The following is a 23317-nucleotide window of genomic DNA, read 5'->3' on the forward strand; positions in this document are numbered from 1 at the left end:
AAAGAGAACTAGACACTGTGAAATTTTTTATTATATTGGTTTTCATACTGAACCCTCAGCACCCAACAATAAATACACAACTTTGCTTTTCTTGCACTGCCAGCAGCAAAACGTTCAGTTCCAAAGGACTGTAATTCTGATATAATACATTATTGATAACTTTCTGTGTGCCTTAATTTAATTCTGCTGTATTGACACATTAGTTTTGCAGTCAACCATCTTTACAAACTTGTAAAAGCTAAAGAATATGTTAATACGGTAAGGTGCATGCTCCAATGAACTTCAATGCAGTCAACGTAAAGTAGCCCCAGCTGAGGGTGTTCTTAAAGCAGAAAGCCCCATAGGGTGAAATTTGGGACACAGAGCAGGCATGCAGTTAGATCAAAGGGCTTTGTTTGAAAGCTTGCAAAGGGAGCTCTAGAGTTTCCAAAGTGTCTGTGTTACTTCCCAGCCATTCTGTACAGCAGAAACTTACTTTTTCCCAACGTGTATATGGTAATCAGCAGCTGTGCAAGAAGGAGAGTCTGCAAGATTTCCTGTACAGCAATGGTGCAAGATTTCTATATACCACAGTTCACATGCTGAAGCCCCTTGATGTCATATTGATGACTAAAAGGTAAACCAGTATATTAGAGTAACAGTTCAAGAAATCACTGTTACATTTTTCTGTACCTCTGCAGGTGATACTGTATTTCACACATAGGTGATTTTAATGTTGAATGCAAAGAATGTAAAGAACACTGACTAGTAACTATTAAGCACACAAAATAAAAAAACAAAATGATGCACCTTTAAAAGAAACAGTAACACACGCACCTTTTCATGTTTGTACCCTGATTAAAAGAACATCATGAATTTCAAGTATGAAATGATACAGTGAAATCATGTCCTGTGAATAGGTATCAATGGTAGTCTAGGTAGTACAGTTTGCACTGTAGGTAACTTTCCATCTTGCAAAACAGAATCCTACTGCATATGTAGGTAAAGTGACTTGAAATGCTAAAACCTGACATGCCAACTGTTGCACTGGTATAGACTGATACAATGCTGTAGAAGTCAACAGGACTGTGCTGATTTTCACCAGCTGAATATATGCCCTAAGGTGAATGAAGAAATGCATTCCAAACTGCTTTGCATGCTTTCCTTGAATATCAAATCCTAGACAACTCCAGAACAAAAAGATATTTTATAATAAAAAAGTGAAAAAAGAGAGAAAAAAATTAATCCAAACAGCATAGAGGCTGGTTTAATTTTCTGGTTTTTTTTTTTTTTTTTTTTTTGTAAAGTTATACTGAGAAATGAAGGTACTGAGATATTTTGATTTGCTAATGGATGTTGGTCTGGTGTAATAACAATTTACAAAGTTACTCTGGATGTGTCTCAGGAGCTGTCGTCACTGTTCATAGTATTCTGTAAACCTGAAACCATGAGTTTAGTAATGCCTTTTGAGAACATAACTTATCTTGAAGATTCTTAAACCAGTATCTCAGGAGAGTTACAAACAAGCTTAACGTTAAATGATTTCTGTTAACTTCAGTGGGATTTGTCATGTGTAAGGTAGGCACACATGGAGCAGTAATAACTGAATCTTATTTCCGATACATTTCTGTACCAGCATCCTGCTTTTCTCCACATATCCCAATGCCACTAAGAAGTGCAATTCTGACCTTTTGTATAAAAAAGCAATGAATAGAAATTTTCAGAGAAATAATGTAACTAGAGTTAAGATGTTTATCACACATTACAACTTATATAGTATTCTTGCTGATTTACTAAGCTTAAGTATCCTTATATAGAACCTGAGCTGCCTGACACTGAAATTTGTAGACTTACAAGGCCAAATTCTTGGTTTAATTTAACTGTAGTCAGTGGAATTAGAACAACAGTAAATCATGCTAAATGATTTTAAATACTTTGAATCTCCAACCCTATTTCATGCAATTGTCCATGCACAAAAAACCCACCAAAACAAACCACCACCTAAATTTGCTGCCTTCATGCTTTTGTTTAGGCAGCAATCTTACTTCAAGCCCAGATGGGCAACTTTATCACTGCAGAAAACTTTCTTCAGTTACAAGATGCTGCACAAACTTGATCCCTGGCTTAAGTATCTGGAATCAACAGATACCTGCTGGGCCTTCTACAAAGAAACTAAAGCCAAAGGCAGCCTATGTAATGTTTTCTAATTTTTTCAGACAACATTCCCCCCACTATTTGTAAAATTAGCTCTACAATAGCATTTCAAATATTCTGGTTATTCCTTTACATATTAAAAAAAAATGCTCTAAAGCATAAAAATTGCTAAATCTGAACACATATACTACTCTAGTTGCAAAACTCAATGCACAGTATGATGCTTACTTACGATTTTTCCAGACTGATCTATCTTCCTGCCTCTCTAAGAAGCTAGTCTCACTTCAACAACCAAAATGTATAATAAATGCAAATAAACAATAAAGCAGCAAGACTCAACACATTTTTTTGCAACTAGCCTTTCACAGGACTAATGTGTTTTCATACAAAATAATATACTAAATCATAATAGCAATAATTTAGATTAATGTCAAATAACTTGAAGATAGATGTGTCCACATTTTCAATAAACACAGACCCCATTTACTGGTGTCTTGGTGCTGTTATTAACCATGTGTCCTCACAATTACAGTCAGTTACTAAAGGAAAGCCTTTTTCTGCAAATACTTTTTGTGAGCAACTATACTCACAGGAGTAAGCCCTCTCTGCTCTGTGGGACTGCTCAGCTGAGGTACAGTATTCATGTCTTTGCAGATTTAGGCCTTCAGACTGAAGAGTATCAAGCTAGTGAGGAAGTACAAACACACACTGTAACACAGAAAGTAGAAGACAGACACACAGACTAAAGCACCCTGTGATGCATTTGGGAATTATAATATAAACATAATTTCCAAAGTATACAGTTCCAACTTGTAACACAGCATTTTGAGGGTATAATTTTTCTTTAACTAGAGCATTCAAAGACAATATACTTTTAAAGCTGTTCAAAGTAATGCAGGAAAATATTATACTAACAATAAAATTCATATGAGATTCAAGGGCAGATCTAGACCACTTAAAGTAATTGGAATGAAATGGACCATAAATACATTAATCCAAATGCTTGTAAAGAATTTACAAGGAAATTAAAAACTGCAAGGAACACATTAATGTTCATCTGTGGCATTGGTTTCAGTGCCAAAATGATCCAGAATTGTGCAAAAACCAGATGCTACTGGAAAAATAAATGGCACCTTGATATTTTCCTTATAACAAGTGTTTTAAAATGTGTTTCTTGCCCTAGCAAAAGGGACTGACTGCCTTGCCTGTGAATGGTGCCTGGCTAAGAGTCCTTGAGACTCTTTCAGTCCCTCTGTGAACTGGAACTGGCTCTCACTTTTTACTGAAAAGCACCATCATAATGTAAACTCTGCTCACATTGCTGTGACTCCAAATGGGTTGTAGGAAGGGTGTTCAATCTCCTGGCAAAGAGATTTTGAACACTGTGGAGAATGATAGGTTTTTAACAGTGCTTAATGGAAGGCTGATGCCATGGATGTTGAATTCTGTTTGCTGAAACTAAACAGAGACAACTTCACTCTCATGACCAGTGACAGGACTCGAAGCTGATGAGTTGGTATCACAAAAAAGGTTCTTCGCCCAGAGGGTGACTGGGCACTGGAACAGGCTCCCCAGGAAGGGGTCACAGCACCAAGCCTGGTTCAGACAGAGCTCGAGAGGCATTTGGACAAGACTCTTAGACTTATGGTGTGATTCTTGGAGTTGGACTCAATGATCCTGATAGGTCTCTTCCAACTCAGCATGTTCTATGATTCCCTTAATATTGACCACCACAGAGTGATCAAAAATTTCAGACAGTGCTGGCTGTCTCTCTTTTTGAGATGGTAAACTATAAGGTAATGATTTTGTTTTCAACATACTACACACAATATAAAGGAGAATGGCAGTGGAGAGGTGAAATAAATCAAAGCAAAACCAAGCTGAACACCACAGGCTTGCTAGACATCTAAAGACTCTAATCTCATGATGTTGCAGTCCTTCTATCATGTGCTGATAGCTAACTTCAGTTTAAAATGTGCATGACAACCATTACTTTCACACAAGCACATCCCCCCTGATCTTACATAAGCTACCTTTTACAACCTTCACATCCACAAACTTCTTGCCACCATGCAAATTCTGATGTACATTTTGTTGTAGGTGCAACCCACGGTTAGAGACACCTTTCTTAAAAGGGACTCCAAGATAAAGCCCCTGCAGGAAATCATTGCAGGTTTTGGTCTTACTAGAAAAACACTTAAGTAGCATGCTGCAGACTTAGGCTGCATTTTAAACCCAGAGTCGTTTAAACTATCACAGATAGATTATTTTCTATCACAGATGAAGGATGACTGTTTGAAATACATACGATCTACCTGGAATACAACATTTTGTCTTTTCCCACAGAATGTCCAGAATTCAGTATCATCCCTTTTGTGTAGTGGGAGTTTTCTTAGGGGAGTTCTTATATCAATGCAAAAAGTGAAAGTCAACTGTCACAGAAACAGTAAACATACTGTCCCCTTTAGATCCAGGGAAGACTTTTCCTCAGGTGAATATCCTGGCATTTCGGGTCTGTTTGTGCCTAGTACTTGTGGCAGGGGTCTGTACTTTACACTGCCATAGCCAAAAGGGAAGGAATGAGCTTGATTAACTACACAAATACAACCTATCTTGAGAGCTGAGGACTGTTTCAGAGTTGCTCCACTGTATGCTGGGAGAAATCCTCTTCCTGGGAATAGTGATCTTGGGGAAGGCGAGGGGGAGCGGGGTAAGCAGTAGGAGGCTGGCATTGCTAGTCCTGTATTCATCAAAAGCTTTTGTGTAACAGGAGCATCATTGTGTGTTCTTGTAAAAATGTGCATCACAGACAGTTGTTCAGGGATCTCCTGTACTTAGTAAATAATCTTCTGAATCCGAAGTTGTTTTGGCTGATCAACTGAACATTATGTTCAATCTAATAATCTGTTCTAGCTCATTGCTTTGCTTGAACCAAAAAGTGTGAAAGTAGCACACATTTTACCATATTCCACTGTACTACTTCCCTGTTCCTAATGAGAACCAAGGAAAAACTAGAGTAAAAATCACTGGCTGGCCGAGACTGGAAGCTGCAGAGTTGTAAGGCAGGAATTTAGCTCACAGCTACCTCAGTGGTAGTGAAAGCACAAGCAGGGTCAGATACAAATGACACATAATTGTCACTCCAGTCAAAGGAAGCAGGTAAGTTGGAAAACTGCTGAGGAATAGACTTCTCAGGGCTTCCTTCATAGTGTTACAATATGATCTGGGATAAGGAAAAGACTGCTTGAGTGGCCGACTGATTTACCAGTATATGTATTTAACAAAAGCCAGAGAACAACTGTGGAGAATCAGAAGTTTCCCATCCCTGGAACTGTGAAGTTTGTCTCTGTGCCAAGCCTAGTTGCTCATGCTTAATGGAAGGACCAAAATTTAGCCACTCTGTGCCAACACTCACCCTGATGCCCATGGACATAGACTGAACACAACAAAATCCCATGCAGGCCTCCTATTCTGCATTTTTGGAGCTAGCAAAATAATAGTTAACACTAGCTCTCCTGTTGGCAGAGGAGCTCAGAAAGCTGATTCCTACTCTACAATCTACAAAGTCTTTTCTTTTCCCATGGCAGATGATTTTGCATTATTATTTACATGGGCTGTCAGACAGACTTGCTAAGCTCTCAGACTTGCTCCTGTGAGATAACGAACCACCTGGACTGATCCAGCAAAACTTGCACGTGGATAAACTTATCAAAATCCAAGTGTACAAAACCATGCCATTTCAGATGACCAAAGGATTTTCAATTTGCAGCAGGAATCAGCTTCTAATGCACAACACTGCACACTAATAGACACTGTCAGTGGCTCTCCTGCAGCAGAGCTGTACATTCTCCAATGTCTGCAGCTGAACTACAGGCACTGTCTCTGTGGACAGCTTAATCTGCTGTCAAGCTGTCTCATAAGACTTTTTTTTAAATTTACCCAGAAAAAGCTCTAGCTTATGCAAAATTTAAAAAATAGAGCTGTTGCTATGTTGAAGAAATGCACTGGAACTCACGACTTGAGTTGGCGTAAGTATCTAGAACCAAAATCCCGTTCGTGAGTCTTGCTTTATCATCTTATATGACAGGAGAAAACAAAACAACTGGAAAAAAAGTCTTCCCTCTACATTCATATGTAACTTTTCCATGTAGTCAAACTCACTTACCAACTCTCCTACTCTTTGCCTGTTTTTTCTCTTTCCATCACGATTTTCCTCCTTCATCTCACTACTCAAAATTGATCCTAACATTAAAGAACTGGGGTTTTACTTCTTTTAATAAAGGCTGAGAATTAGCATAACATAACGTACATGTGAAACATGGAATAAAATGAAGGGCTCCATATTGTTGAGCATTGATTTCAAACCCTTAAGGAGTAATTGTACAAAGCAATCTGTCAGTCTGAAAATTCGTTTTCCATTCAGTGGCAGAGACTGTCCTCTATCTGGATTTAACATAAGCATGTCAATGTGAGCAAGTATCCATGTAAACACTAGAAAATTTGTCTTTTTCAGGCATGTGGATGGGTTTAAGGTACAGAAAGCTAATCGTGTGAATGTGAATTTGGCTTGCTCAAAAATGGACATTGAGCTTGAGAGCTTTACAACACATCCTTGGACACCAAAGTAAATCACAAGTTTAACATGATGTGTTTTCCTATCTTTTTTCAAACAGTACAGGTTGCTTTAGTGCAAGTGAACATTTAAGTGGTAGCTCAAATAAATTCATACTTGGATGCTTTTCTTCCATAAAACCCTATCACCTTTGCAAAGTCAGTGAAAAAGTATCAGTTTCAATGCATATTTAATACACAGTTTGCATTTACATCTCTCACATCAAAAATATGCTCCTTTTCACTCATCCTGACAATATTTTCCAAACAGTTCCATAAAAATATCTTTTCCATCTTTACCAAGTGTCAACTGTTTAACTGTTTGTGGGAGGTGGTTTTTTTTTTTTGTTGTTTGTTTGGTTTTTTTTTCTTCCCAAAGAAGGCAGTGTATTTTGTCTGATCCTTTCTGAAAACAAAAACCCTGCTCTACCAAAATCACCAACAATCAAAATACTATAGCAGAAGTTGTTTTTACTTTCTCTAGCCTTGCAAAAGTCTCATTGAGCTGGATAAAACTCATCAATATATTCCAAAACAGATAAAATATGTAATGTGAAGGGAGAAAGACCATATGGTTAAGGAGGTTCGATTTATCTTCATTGTTTTGCACAGTCTTTCAGTGAAGGCCAGAAAACTGAATATTGCAGAAGCTTCCACAGAACTTTTAAGTCAAAGGAAATTTTCTAGTAACTTTACTCACTGTAACCTTGGGTTTTTCTGCCCAGAAAGCAAAAGGCTCATCTAAGAATGGTGCTGAAAGAAATTTCAGTTTCTAAAGAGTACATGAAGAACTGATGATATCTACTCAGCCTAGAAAAATCATTTTTGAGAACAAGTTCCCAGTTGATTCAGTTCTGTTTGAGTGCCTATCACTGAATTAAAAACATACACATAATTTTTCAGGAATACTTTTTAATGGAAAAATATATGAGTTTCAAGATTTTGAGTGTTACAGCTAAAGTAATGATTTTCAGCTGGTTTCTCCAAAAGTTGAATGAGCCATTTTTCATATTATTTGTGCACACTACTCTTAAGTGGTCTTTGTGGTTCTTACATTGTATATGTATTGCATATCAGTATGCAATACTTGCTAAACTTCAAACTAAAGGGAAGAAACAATACTTGGCAAAAGTATATTTGTCAGTTCATATGTCTACGTCTTTCTTCTTTTAATGGCCTAGTTAAATAAAATTGATGAGAAAGCTTCTTTCTTTTTTACATGAACTATTGAGATTTGATGGTTACAGAATCTAGTCCAGAAACTAGAATTATATTACAGCCATTATCTAATAATTTGCAAGACACAGATAGATAATAAAATAAACAGCTCACAAATAAAACCTCAATCTGAGTTGTACAGCCTGTTAGACTGTTAAAATTGTAGTCGTGTTTTTGTGTATCTGAACTATACTCACGCAAAAAAATGGATATAAAAATAAAACTTGGAAGCTTAAACATATAAAATCCCGTTTGATTTTCTAAAGATTGTTTCTGATTTTCTTCATTGAAAGTAACCTGTATACTCAAGGCTTAGTAATTGAAAGCAAGTAAAAGTATAGCTTATTGATAGTCAGTTATTAAAGAGTTCACTCCTCTGTGAAAGTAAAAATATATTTCTTAAATTTCCCCCCACTAATGCAGTTTGGAAAAAAAAATATGCTTTTTCTAACATACTAATTTCAAGAAAATAATTTACACATAAAAAAAGTGTGAAATCCTGTTAACATCAAAAAAGATCTTGATATTTAGAAGCAGTTTTGAAGCAATAAAATAAATATGTTAGGTTCCTAAGCTTGCAATCAATTCAAGCTTCAAGCATACAACAACAAAATCACTCACATAGCCTAGTATCTTCTAATTCACATTGTATATAAAAGTCCATCTATTCCTGAACCTACGGTATATGAAAAATACTAGCCAAGTGGTTCCATAAAAGAGAGTTCTTAGAATAAACTTCCTCATTATTCAAATGTGTCTTATACACGGAACATAATTAATTTACGTGGCCTTTTAAACCAAACTGTGTGGTTTCTGTTTCATATGTGTTTGACAACTGATGTGCTTTCAGTTGTGAGCCAGGTAAGTGCTCCAAGTTTGATGGCTAAAAGACCAAAACAGCATGTTTTCTCCCTATTTTCTGTACTAAAGTTGATCTAATACCTAACAGCAGAAAGAACTGTATGTATAATAAAACACGTTTCTCAAAGACAGTGAGTGAACCTGTGAAAAGCAGCAAGGCACAATATTTTCTTCTTATTCACCAAAACAACCACTGAGTATAAAAACCAAGGAAGAGTTACCATGCTGGAGACCCTCCCATATGTAGAAGATGTTAAAATGCTGCAATTTAGTGATACCTATCATTAAAAAGGCACTGTACATGTATCCCTAAATTTAATTGTTTTGCTAACATGACGCCCTCATTTGTGTTTTAGGAGAGAAACAACTGGAAAAGATGCTCCACTATTGATCACTGTGGACTAACAGGCTGAAAGAAACCTGGAGTGTGGGCACAGCCTACACAGAAATATGCACAAACCCTATTTTTAGAATTTTACTAACCAGACAGAAGGCAACATGAAACTAAGTCTAAGCAAGGAGGTGCACAAGGTTCTTGTCTCATCACTGGTTTAGGCTGTGAGACTAGAAAAATCAACATTTAGTAATAGGAATGGAGGGGACATTGACACTGTGTAGCTATGGAAAATTTGGAAGAATCTTGCTGGAAATAGCACCTGTGAGCATCACTGAAACCTGTTTATATAAGGGAGCTGAAGGAGATGAATGGGAAGGCTGGTGTGAGCATGGACAGGGGGAAAAGGGCTGCACCAGACTGCTATTAGCACTTCACTAGCTGGCTGTGGTATTTTTTTCCTTGGCTATTAGTCTTGTTTTTTAATGCAGAATTATGTAGAAGTGATTAAAAAAAAAAGGCTGGTGGGAGATAGAAATTTCTCCTTTCATTACTTAGAACACCCTGTTCTCTGCTAAGAAGAGCACAGTGCCTGGCTGTGGGTGTTCTAGGAGCTATACTTAATACATCTTTTGTTATTCAGCATTTTTTAGCTGCTGTTGAACCACTCCTGTAGAAGAGAACACATACAGGCTTAGATATCACTAAGAAGAATTGCACTCTGAAGTCTTATTTAAAGGTGTACAAAGAGTTTTCATCACAGCACTTTCTTTTTCACTTACACAATTCCTACATCCTACACAAATGGCAGTAATGTGTAAAGATACTACAATATTAGAGCTATACCAGTAATATAAGAAGAGCAAAGGCATGGGTTTGAGCACAGTCCCACAACTGTCTTTGCTGTCTAATTATAAATATGATTCCTGGCATGGTATTAGCCAACGACAGTGCTTTGCTCAGCCAGAGAACAGGCTTTCTCAGTTTACTAGTGTAAGTGAAGCCCCACATGGTTTGGCAGGGAATACTGGAATATGATTAAGCCTACAGCATGTCAAATGGAATTTCTTCCTGAAGAGATCTGGAAGAGGAGGTAATTTGAAAAATTGTTGGTCCTTTGAATCCAGGCCCTTGCTACCACAAGGACCCCATTAGAGAAATATTTTCCCTAACCCTGCCAAGATTCTTAGATTTCTTGGTTTTGTTCCTGCCATTCCCACTGGAGATGTTCCAGAATGTGACCATTAATGCAGCCTTTTGCAAACTGTTCTCCTGAATACTCTCATTTATAACCTGATCCTACTGTATTAGACAACATACAGCACCATGTTGCAGAAGCTCTGCTTCTGACTCCATAAGCCAGCCCCTGTTCTTCTCCGCTGCTTGCTTGGCTCTTTGATTCTATGATTGGGAAATAACTGCTCCAGTCGTTAAATTCCTGGTGATTTCCACATTCTCATGAGTTTCTGGGCCAACACTAACCTTTGGCTTAAAGTATTCTCTCCCCTCCTTTCTGTTTTTACCCTAATGTATCTACATTCAGCAACCATATTCTCTATTCTTCAGCTTTGCTAAGCTTAACAGAAAAGATTCTTACATGGAACAGATGCACATTTCTATCTGAGAGTTTTACGCCTAATTTGAAAATATCATCTCCTCCTCTACATTTTTACCCTGTATTAGTTGGTGGAGAGCTCTGGGAGAGTTCCCTGAGCAGCTGCTGGGAAGCCACACCAGCTGAATGCCCTGATAAGGTACGTATGATTGATAGCCCCACGCTAGGTAAAATGTGGAATGTTTTCAGAAGCGTTACACTCCCTTAAAACCTTTTCTAATTGCTACTGTTGCAAAAGTCTCCTGACTTTTGGCTCTGTTTGTTGTTCTACTTAGTGTTTAAAATTTTTTACCAAATATTTCACCCTGGCCCATTCTTCTCTGTGAATGTTAAAGATTATTCACACTTGGGTCCATTAACCCATACAGGAATAGGGTTGGAACAGCACCAGTGCAGTGGGTCTGCAGTTCCCCTTGGCTGTAGGAACAAAGAGAATGATAAAGGCAAGGCCAAGATTAGAAGGTTTGCTGCAGCTCCCTGGCCTTCAGCTTCTGCTCACAGAGCTTCCGAAATTCTGGTGTTACGGATCTGTGATATCTCTGTGTGCAGATGCTTTGTGCATGCTCTTGCCAGGTCTAATATGCAACTTGCCTGTTCATCCTGGTTAAGTTTTGCATAGGCTCTTTCTGGGCTTAAAGAAAAGCACAGGCCACTGTATGCAAGCATCAAGTGGTCCTTTTAAAATCTGGCGTGTTTAAAGTAGACCTAATTTAACCATATATCACAAACTTAAATGTCTAACAGTAACAAAAAGCTTTATCCAGGAGACAAAAAAGATCCACTTACTATCCTAGCAGTGGACCATGACCCGGACAGTGCAGATACCTGAAATGGAGTTAACAGTGAAGTTCACCACAGGAGCCAGAGACCTGCCCGTGAGATGGCTACAAGTTCCCCTGTCACAGCTGGAAAAGTTATATTGCCCAGCTCACTGCTAAGGACCTGCTTCTGCCAAGCATGCCGTGGATGAGGATATATTGCTGGCTCACCACCTAAACAAGATGAAATAGAGACGAGGAAGAGAGAAGACTAAGGGACTGCTGTCACAGGAGTAAGCAAAGCTGTCTGCCTCACTTAGCATCAGTTAGACTCATCGGATCAACATTTTCCCCAAGTCATGTCCAGGTAAATGCACTGAAGTCATGTGGGGAACATGGATTTATGGTTTTGAAGTATTTCTTTTTCCCCAGTACAGTATTAAAAAAATAAAAGTTTCTTTTCAAAATACTGAAAATATATTTTAGTTAAGGTAAAAATACTAAATATAAAAATTTCAGGTAATATTTAAAATAACTGTGCTATAAAGACAAGTAAATTGCTTAGTTATTTTGACATTCAATAATGGCACATTAACCTTAGTGGAGAGGCACGTGCTAGGATCCCCACATGGTGGTTTAGGAGAGAAGGTCATGCATTTCTGCATGGAAAACAAGCCTGCTTAGTAAGTGACATGTGAGGGATTTTGAGCATTAATGTTCATGCACCTGTGATGCACTGGAGGGTGTTGCAGATAAGACAGCACAGTAAACAGAGTACAATGCAGCACAAATACTTCTCTGTGCTTATTACAAGGTATACGATTCTTTGCTTCTGAACCGGAAATATTTTTTCTATTTCTGTTTTTGGCTGACAATGAGAACTGGTTGATGGTGAAAATCTGTATTGATTTTCATTGGCTCTGCTCATGTCTTTGAGCTGGACATCAGAAAATTATTTGGAATGAGATGAAGAAAATATGCTTGTAGCTGTTTCCCGGAAGGAATGATGGATTAGACAATGGACTAGAACATATCTGCATTTCAACACAGAAAGACCATTTGGAAATTGAAACAGTAAGAACAGGACAGTTTTTTGAAACATGCACACAAACATAGCTAGATAATAACTCATTTGTGTATGAAAAAATCTAAAAGCTGAGACATTTATTATGATCATCTTCATCACTGTTATTTTTGTAGAGTAATGAAATGATGAATTAGTTTATCCAAGTTTTCAAGTGGGGAAGCACCTGCATATACTACTATGAATGAACAGTAGCTGGATGTATTAACGCACATATCAAGTTAACTGCAGGTTGCAGAGATCTGGTATTTCAATGCCATTCTTTAAATATCACAGAATAATAATAATAAAGTACCAAATTATGCTTCAGCAGCTAGAGAGAGAGAGAGATTGCATCATATTTTGGCAGTGACTCGATCATCAAACACTGGCAGCATTCAATATTAGAAGGATAAATGGCAGCAAAACTGGTCAGCAGCTTCTCTTCGTCTGGAGTTTTCCCAGGTAGATAAACATAACAAAAACAAAACAAACATAAAGCTGCAACAGGAGCAGGTCAAAACCCTGGCCCTTGCATTGCTCTGGTAAAAGTAAACTAGATTGATTTCCATGGATAAGCACATCACAATCCCAAAATAAAAGATAAGTGCATAAAACCTCCAAATAACGATCTCCCTAGGACAGCTACGTGGTTTGTATGGGACAGTGGCCTTGTCAGCTACACGTCTTGTTCATTTATGGTTCATCTTCAGTCAGCACTTATGATGCATTCACCTCACTGGAGTTTTGGCTGGATGACATGTGACAGTCCAGATTCTCCTTGAATTTCTCCAGATCATGGAAATATGGGTGAGAGAGGGCAACATATGCAGATATTCTCTTGGCTGGGTTGAACGCTAAGCATTTCTGAAAGTATGAAAAGAAGTTAGTTTTAACTAAGATGTACAGTAAACAGTGCTATCACTGCATACATACATTAATGCATACCATCTTCAATAGTATATGATGAATATGAGACACAACAGGGGCTCAGAAGGTGGTGCACAATGATCATCCATATTAAAACAAGCAGTGTATGTGTATGGCCACCTCAAAAATTACATGCTAGAATATTCATAGTTTATGAAATCCCAGAATACAGATTTTATTGAATTCACATGCACAGGACAGCCTTCACCTGCTTATGTTCTTCACACACCTGCTTGTGTTCAGTTTCTCCCTCTTCTTCCTAGCTGCACTTTGATGGCCCTCCTTCCAGATCTGCATCCCAGCCTTTGTCCAGCCAGCGCTGAAATCTCCACCCAGCCTAGCATTTATACCTTGTTCTTTATGTCATTCACCTCCATGTACTATTCTTCCTACTATTCTTGTCTAACCAACTCCTAGTCCCACTTTCTTTTCTTGTATCAGAACTTCTATCATTTAACTTCTGAAATTTAATTCAGTGACTTCCAGTTCTACTCTCCCCTTTCTTCTGTGACTCCCAGTTATCACCTCTTTGCCCAGCAGAACAGATTTCTTTCCTACCTCACTTTCTAGGCACAGATAATTATCTTCTTCTTCCCATCATGCCTCACACTCACTGAAATCTCAGCCATATGTATTATTCCTTGTTATTCCCAGAATCTAATTCCTGCCTCATGTCTAGCTTCCACTTCCAGGCTGTCTGCAAGCACAACAGCTTTTTCTCCTAGCAATGTTTCTCCCTTGTATTTTCAAGTATCCAGATGTAGTCCAGCTTTCTGCAGCTGGGAGCTGCTGCCATGAGGACACTGCAGGATCATCTGCTGTTGAGATAACCTTTGGGCAGAGACAGCAGTTCCTGAAGAGATGCATCAAGTCTTTCAACAATTGCACTTGCCTAGCTCATATCAATCAAGATCTTTAAAACACTTCCAGAGAACAAATTTAACTAGATTTCAACAAGCACAGGAAGAAGCAAACTGATGCAAGGTCATTCCCTATATTCCATTTCAAGATTCAACTTCAGGATGGGGGTCTCTAATGTATCTATAACAAGGATGGAAATAGCTGTACCAGACCATTTCTTTTGCTTGTGTTCAGCCTTGTCATTTGCAAGAGGCAGTAACTGGTGAATTTCAAGTGTGACGTTTTCAGCATTCAGTAGAAAGGCTAGCAGATGTAATCTTGTCACTACAGCCTATTTCCTGCTTTATATTGGGTCCACTATACCACAAAAAATGGTAGATCCATTTTTGGACTCACAGCAGGCCAATACTGTAAGAATGGCTGCATCAGTGGCTCTGCAGTGGTCAGTAGTGAGGATGAAATCATAAGGTCTAACAACAAGTCAAACAGATACATCCCTTACCCAGTTTCCTAATCTTGAGCTATTCTCAGCTCTGACATGTCTTGAACCAAAGGCACTGTCTTTGTGCGGTTGTTTCACAGATTAACACAAATTGTCTGATCTATTTTTGGCCTTTTTTTACTAACTCCATTAAATGGAAACCTTTTTCTTGGCAAGTTGCATGCACAGTGGGAGCTATCAGTCATGTGAGGTAGGGAACAACAAATAGAAACTCACAAGAAGCAAGTCTTTGCCTACTTCATCAATATCTGGTACAAATTTCTCAATAGGTTGTGCGGGTCTGGAAGTAAAAGCATTTCTTGGAAGGGCAACGTCATTAGGCCAGTCCTCTTCTTCTGGGAGTCCAATTACACTGTGAAATGAAAAGCATAATGTTAGATCTGAACATTTATGCTGTTTTCCCTTCATACTGATCACACTGAGTAGCATTTTATAAGTATTTTTGTTTAAATGAGCTTAAATGTTTAATTGTAAAGTACTGCAATAATCTCTGTGAACAGAAGCTGATAAACATAAGCCCTCCATGTGCTTGGTAGAAATAATTTAGTGGGTAGCACAATTTTCTGGCCTAAGTCTCAACTTTCTGAGTCCTTTTATTGAAAAAAGGCTGAGTGCTTTAGAAAAAAGTTGCTTTGCTCTTGACTGGATGGTGCAACATATGTCACTCCAGGATGATTAAAAGCAGTAAGTTTCAAAGGGGAATTGCGTGCAAGGATCTTTTTTCACAAGAATAGGGACTGAGAGAGGAGTGTGGGTCAAGATGAGGGTAAGGCAATAAAAGGGATGTTTCATAATGCTTCAAAGCTATGTGCAGTAATTGTTGCCCAAATTTAAACAATTTATTTGCTTCACAATACAGGTTTTAAAGTCTCAGTTTAGAAGTGGAAAGGCACTTGAGTGTCTTTGTGGTTTTGCTTTCAATTGTATTTTTGTTTTTGTTTACTCTTTAACAGAATATTTTAATTTCTTTAAATGTTTTATTTCTTTATTCTTTAAATGATAGAAGATATTAATGCTTATTAAGTAAGCATTCTGAGGTCGAAAACTCAAATAAATTAAACAGTAGGTAAACCACCATTGATGAATTATGTCATCCATTTGACATTTTAGTCTCATGCTAATATTTGCGGGGTTGAAAACCTGTTTCTGATGGGAATCCTGGAAAAGATCATACATTACTTGCTTGGTTTCAGGGAAAATGAATTTTTATTACCTGTAAAATCGAGATTTTCAATGGAAATGCTGACAGGATAAGACAAGAAAGGACGGAAAAACAATGTCACCGAATACTTGGGCCTGCACAAAGGCCAGGGCCACTAGGGAGCAGCATTGACCTTTTTTCTGACGGAGTTTGTCGCAAGGCTGGGGGAGGCTGTGGGCCAGCCACACAGAGCAAATCATAGGTTACCTCAGCGAACATAATGGAATTACCCCACCTCTGCCTGTATGGATTTTAGATTGTAATTTGGCTCACCTAAAATACCTCTGAAATTTAATACGTCCTCAAAGTAACAGCATGGCTGGAAGGGCAAAGCAATCACAATCTCAGGACAATTAAATCCTACTGCATCTGGACATACCACAGCTCTTGGGAAACTCTAAGTTGACTCTGTACGAAAAACCACACTTGTCATTTATCAGGTACAGTGGGGATGGGGCAGCCCCCTTGGCCATGGCAGTTAAATCCTTTTGATTAGATATTTCAGGATTTGGCCCCCTATTAAATGTAATACAAATAGCATCAAAGATGGGAGAGTTAAGTATTTTAAATAACAATGACATTTAACCTGCCATTCAAATATGTTTGGTTAGTCCCACTGTTTTTAACAACTGCGTGGCAGAATAAGCACACGCACGGGCAAAGCTAACGACCAGGAACCAGGAGATAACCTGTCAAGAGAGGGGTGGGCTGGACAAGACAGTGGAAAGGAGAGACATTTTTAGCTACACACACATAGTACTCAAAACCCCTTACTAATGAATGTCTGAGTAGCTGCTCCCAGCTCTAATGGTCTGGTAGCATCACCGTTTCAGTGACTAAGTTTGGGAGTAGCTTGGCTAAATTTCACCTCCTGCCAAAGGTTCAGGCCTGGTCTTGAGAAATGCTGAGTACTTTCCACTCCCATTGATCACAATGGGAGACAAGTCTGTTCAAACCACTGCAGTTCAGCCTGAAATCTCTGAGGATATGCCACATGCTGGTAGTGTCCCAGAAGAGCAGGAAAATGTTTCAAGCCATGTATGAGGGACTTACCCTCATACACAGTGGAATTTTACTGACAAAACTCAAAATGCACATGCAAAGCAAAGGCAAACCACAGCCCCATTATCTGAAAGAATCACTCCAGATTGCATGAAAATCCTGAAACTTCCTTCTGTCCAAACTGATCTCCAGAATGAGTCACTACTGTAGAAAGAAACAACCCTCCTACAAGAAGAGCTAGGCCTAAATGTAGGGGACTCTCCAGCTGTGAAAACACAAAATAAACACTGTTTGGCATAACCCCTCAGAACCCAAGACAGAAACTTTTCAACTGTTTCAGAAGAACTGTACAAAAGAAGCAAACACGAACTTTCTCTTTAAGTAGATGTGCAATAAGGAATTTCTTCTAAATTTAGCACAGCATTTTCTTTTCTTAGTGAATTCTTTTCTGCACAGGTAATCTCAGCCCCTAGGGATGGAAAGATCCCCGTTGGAGGCTGCCACTAGCAGCTATGCATTTCATCCTAGCCCAGTTCATTTTCATTTTCCCCGTAAATGCCACAAATGAAAGAAATCACAGCTCTATCTTTTTTAATTGTAAAGTATGCTGTATGTACCACAGTTGTCTTCATTTAATAAAGCAGAATATTGTAGGACTAAAATAGTTTTGGCAGAAGAAGAAAAAGTAAACTTTAAGGACTGATTTTTATGGATTGGGCAGGAAGAGCTATTTAGCGCATGACAAATTAACCACACAAGTGAGTCACATACTCATGGTATGGTATGCAGGAAAGGGAAGTCAACTGTGTGAAATCAAGACCTGCAATTTAGGAACCCCACATTAAATAATGAAAATGTTCAGAAACAGATCTGTTATGATTTGAGAACTGGAAAAATGGTTAAAGAGAGAAAATTCATTATTTGTTCAGTTTAAGCTTTTCTTAGATATTTTACTATCTTCTCTTTGGAATATCTTCAAGAAAATACCATTTTGGAATAATTCTTCTCACTTTCTTTCTGTGCTATGTACTTCTTATTTCATCCAGATCCTTGGATCCCTGCAGCTCCTCCATACAAAGAAAGGGAAGACAGAGGTGCAGAGGCAAACAGGCATTCAGTACCAGCTCTCTGTGGCCTTGATTTCCTAACTACATGATACGTACATCAGATCTTAAATTTACATGCCTCTTAAAAGGTACAAAAATGTTCCTTACTCTGGAGAGCTTCTACAAGAAAAAGTAATATAATTCTACTTAATTATCACACCAGTAATATCAATAACTTAATTTTGGGTGAGAATTATTCCACCTAGGAGAGTTTAGAGTCTACCTGCCTCCTTAGTGTATTTGATGTATCTGAAAAACACAAATTTCTAGAACTGTAAATGGTTTTAAAATAAGGTCAATTCATCTCTGAGAAAGCACGTTAAAATGCTGATATTCCCTCAGCTCTCACAGTTACCTTCCAGACCAAAATACAGACTGTTAACAGGCTTCACAACATATTTGAAAAGCTAACATATTTTTGGATGTTTGGAAATCTTTACTGCAAAGATGCTGTTGGTAATAATCTTTGAGATTTCAGCTTTTATTGTAGTCTGATGTCGTTTTCTGCAATGCACAAAGAAATAAAACAAAAAAACCCCAAAACCTCTGTGTTTGTTTAGATGAAGAGAATCTCTTGGACTTGACTGTTTATGAATGTGTATTAATGGTACATGCACAATATTTAAGAGTTTAAGAGACTTAAAAAGCCCAAACCCAGAAGACTCATAATTTCCTGATGATGGCTATCAGTTTTGCAGAACTACATTCCATGTTGCTTCCTCCTCCCACTCTGACACAGAATACATGGAAATATCATGTTCCATACGGTAGCAATAGGAAATATGTTCTAGGAATACTTTGTTCTAGTCACATTATTGCATAAAAACGTAGCAAAGAAATCTCACAGGGTTTCAATGTTAAACAGATACAGACATAAGGCAACTAGTTATTACTTACTCAAAGATTTTTCCTAGTTGATCAACATCTGAATTTCCCCGGAAGAGTGGTCTGAAAAAATAAAAAATATGTTTTTAGGATGTGACTTGCTTTAATAATGTAAAATTATATATGTCATTGACCATTGCCAGTGTGGGGTGAAAACATGGGGTTTTTTTGTGACTTTTTATCTTCTGCTTCCATGCTTAATCCAGTCTGCAAGTAAACCTTTCAAGTTTCTACCAAACCTGGTAACAAAAGGGGACAGATGACACATACTTTTGAATACAGTACTTTTGAAAATTTAATTGTGCCCTTTTGCATGAATGAAGTAATTTTCCCTGGACTAATACTGTCCTATGAACTATATCATTAACAGAATAGTTTTCACTACAAAGAACACTAGAATAGCTTCTAAAAGAGACAAAACCTGAGTAAATGTCATGCAATTTGTTAAAACATAATAAAATTAGAGTAATTATTCTAAATATCAACTGAAAATTAAATTTCTTGCATACTATATATTGGAAATGTGCTCCTAGGTTTAAGGGATCAAATAAATGACAATGGATTCATGAATGTCTGTAAACAATGGGGTGTGAAACGGTACAGAATTTACCTTGAAGTAGAGGAATACTTCTGCTGCATAAATAAAGATACATTCAGGAAAGAAACAAATGTTAGGCTGAATGTCCAAAGGCTTAAAAAAAAAAAAAAGTGACTAAAATACTTTCAGACACACTTTTTCTTTTAAAGTGCAATTTAAAGTATTTTCACTCATCATGTATAGGATGCTATCACCCCACAGTCCCAATGTAAAATATGAAATTCTGATTTGCATGGCAGTATGCCTGTATTGCCAGCTTTGTTTTGAATTCAGTAAGGTGTGAACAACAGTGCAATTTTATGTTGAAACTCCCAAGATAGTTCAACATTTTACTGACAGATGAGTAAGGATCCAGCCAAAAATGATATGGTTCAACAAAAAGTAGGTTACTCCAAGAAACAGGACTCACACACAATGCAAACTGAGACAGCAGCTTGGGTTGATTGATATCCAGGCTGCCCTCTCTTCCAGGTCTGGTCTCTCTAAGTACCCAGTATGTTGTAAACTCACAGTTCTAGAATTGTTCAGCTGAGACACAGTGACTTGACAAACAATTCACAATCCCATGCTTTCACCCATTCTCCTGCCTCTCTCCACCTACTCCTGTCTGATACAAGTCCTTGACACCAGTGACAGCCAAAGGCATCATTTCACTGCTGCTTTTCATAGGAGAAGATCTCTCCTATCTAGACTAGAAAACAAGGTGTAGTCAGCTATGGTCCTTCCCCTCTCCCTGCCCATATGCAGGAGCAGGTGTAGGATCTGGATCCTTTAGCTAACCATGAGTTAATACCGGAAGATGGCACTTTTCATCTTGACACTCTCACAAAGGCAGCAGAGCTCCGTGTGACTGTGTGTCTTGTGGGTCCATTCCAAATACAGTAAGTAGACACAGAGCACTGTGACATTTCTTAGTTAGACATAACAATCTCTGCAGAAATCTGGGCCACCAAGAAAAAGCAGTGAACTGGCAGACATGCTGTTTTTCAATGAATTAAACATGCATTTTGCCTCCTTCTTGTGTGCTGCCATTCAGGTCACGTCATATCAGCTTATACTCCAAACTGCTTTGTGCAGGAACACTGAGAGAACAATTTAATCAAAACAGATTTGAAACCATCTGACATGAGATTTGATCTGATGGGATGAAATGTGGTAGCCTGTTACTTGTCCATAAAGGGCTTTATTTATTTTGACTGTGAATAAATAATAAATAATGGGATGCTTTGGTTCCCAGATACACATGATATTTACAAACTGTAGCCACTTTGATGAGACTGTTGCAACTCATACTTTGGGATTTCTGGGTTATTTTAAACTTTAAGGTATATAGCAATACTGGCTTCTACAAAAATCCAAAGCGTAACCCACTCAGACAGGAGGATCTACTTCTGCCCTGAATTTTGAGCCAAATTTTCAAAACATTCAGTAGCTACAACGCCACATTGCTTGTGGCAGCAGACACTGTATCTTCCAAAGCCAAGCAATAACACAACCTAAGACATTTTTTGAACTACTGCTTGAAATTATTATTATACAGTTACTTGGAATATTTAATTGCAGCTCCAGCATTAGATTATTAGGGCTCTTTAAACTAACAAAATCTACACATTCAAATAATCATATCTATGCAAATGGAAAGCTGATTTAATGTTTTAGAATGTATGCTGAACCTTGCATTAATGTGAAAGCCTGGCAAAGGCAGCCTTGTTTGCAAATCACCTTAGGCAGTGTCATGCCAAAACAAGTACAATTCTTGGGATTTTTAAGGAAGGTTTTTCCCATCATTGCTGCTGTCTCAAATTCACTAAGGGCTGAAGCAAGAATTTAAATTATTTTGAAAGTATAATTATACAACACAAGGTGACCTTCCAACATACTTTGATATTTCATCATAATGAGATGTTATTAGTTCATCTTTCAGCCTCCTATCCATCCCACCATCATGACTACAACAGGATGCCAACTCCAGGTTAGGCATCACTAATATAATGAAATTTGCCTCATGAATTTTGGCTCGAGGTTCAATTGGAATATTGGACGGATGACTGGGGAAATAGATTCACCTAATCAGCAGCTGTATGAAGTTCTCATTTCACATTCTGGCACTAGCTACTCTTTTGTAATGACCTGACAGCTCTGCAAGTCCAGTACACATAAAAACTTTCATGTCAAGACAATTTTTCAAAGATTCTTAAAGGTGGACATCAGCTCTCCCACCACCTTTGAATTGAGAACACTCAGCAGCCACAGAAAAGTAAAATTTAACCTTTGTTCTTGGTATCTTTCACTTCACTCATACACCCACTCACTCCCTGAGGTTTATTTATGCAAGCTTGATCCAGAAGTCCTTTCTTGAGCATGTGTTCTCCTCTCTGTGATCACAATCTGTGTAAGACTGCTTAAACTCTGGAGCCTGATTTTGTAGAATCTCTTTTTTCTTCAGGAAAGGCATGGGGCTGGCTTTGTGTGCTGTGGCAGGGGATGTGAGTCTGTCCTCTGGCTTCAAAGAACACCTAAAATCTGCGATCACATGGTATCTCAGGAAAGAGGGACATTCCCATGGATGAAAGAACTATCCATGGGGATGTACTTGCCTTTTGTGTGGTTCCTCAATCCTCTCAAACATACCTGACTTTGCTTGCTACAAAACCCATACTCTGAAAGCTCCAGCACCATTGTTGTTTCTTAACACACCAAGTTGGGAAGAAGATGGGACAAAGAGATTTGGAGTGCAGCTATGACATTGAATTTCTCTGTTCCATCTCAGATGGTTCCCATATTTTTTGGTTGTTGCTTCTTTTGATTTTTCAGGGCAACAGAAAGAGGAAAACGTTACAGAGAATGTGCAGATGTCCATCTTTTTCGGCTACTCCTTCTCCTAGGCTTGGAGCTAGTTATCCACAGAGCCATTATCCACTGCCTCTGGAATGATGCCCACTGTATGGAGGGAAAGTCTTTTTGTGTCTACTGTAGGACCAGAATGCCCTTAGCCTACAGGTATGAAGATATGATGGAGGCATTGTATTACTTACCCTGTCCTGCTAAAATAAACCCCTCCTGAGCCAACAAGCAAGTACTTTAATTCCTGAGGTACAAAATGTGCAGCTGCACAATTAAATGGATAGTAGCTATGGGTCTGCATTGTGAAAGCAGAAGCACAGGAGCACCCTCTGAACATAAAGAAACAATTTTTTACTGTGGGGATGACTGAGCATTGGCTCAAAGAGGTTGTGGACCATCCCACCCTGGAGATATTCAAAAGCCATTTGGACATGGTCCCGGGCAACCACTTCTAGGTGATCCTGCCTGGGCTTGGACCAGATGATACCCAGAGGTCCTTCCAATCTCAATCATTCTGTGATTCTGTGATATACAGAAATAAAAATATGGATCACAAAGTAAGGTTGCAATGGAAAACCTACAAATTCTGAAATGCTACCATCTCCTTGTAGTTTAAAAGGGCTTGCAGCATTACTTCTCTGGCCTCATGCTTATATATAGCTGAACAAACTAGATTTACACATTTACCAACTTTAGGCTCTTTTTCTCTTGCCCATGCCTTAACTCATGCTTTTGCTCATGCTCATGCTAAGTTTCACCTTCACTGAATAGTCTTTCTATCCAAACTGGATATTT

General features: G+C 38.3%; 2 protein-coding genes across 4 annotated transcripts in view; one reads left to right on the forward strand and one right to left on the reverse strand.

The window, feature by feature from the left end:
• The window catches only part of RBM48 (RNA binding motif protein 48), a 241495-nt gene that overhangs the window by 32113 nt on the left and 186065 nt on the right, over positions 1–23317 (forward strand). The window lies entirely within an intron of this gene.
• CDK6 (cyclin dependent kinase 6) overlaps positions 12–23317 on the reverse strand; it is a 136442-nt gene continuing 113136 nt past the window's right edge. For all 3 annotated transcript variants that reach the window (XM_066317291.1, XM_066317308.1, XM_066317299.1), the window contains exons 6-8: positions 19093–19143; positions 15103–15238; positions 12–13460 (exon numbers count right to left, since the gene is read on the reverse strand). In XM_066317291.1, coding sequence (XP_066173388.1) covers positions 13314–13460; positions 15103–15238; positions 19093–19143 — 334 coding nt within the window. In that variant the 3' untranslated portion in view covers positions 12–13313. The remainder of the gene's footprint in view (positions 13461–15102; positions 15239–19092; positions 19144–23317) is intronic.

This window comes from Sylvia atricapilla, chromosome 1 (genome assembly GCF_009819655.1).
Source record: "Sylvia atricapilla isolate bSylAtr1 chromosome 1, bSylAtr1.pri, whole genome shotgun sequence".
Taxonomy (NCBI): Eukaryota; Metazoa; Chordata; class Aves; order Passeriformes; family Sylviidae; genus Sylvia; species Sylvia atricapilla.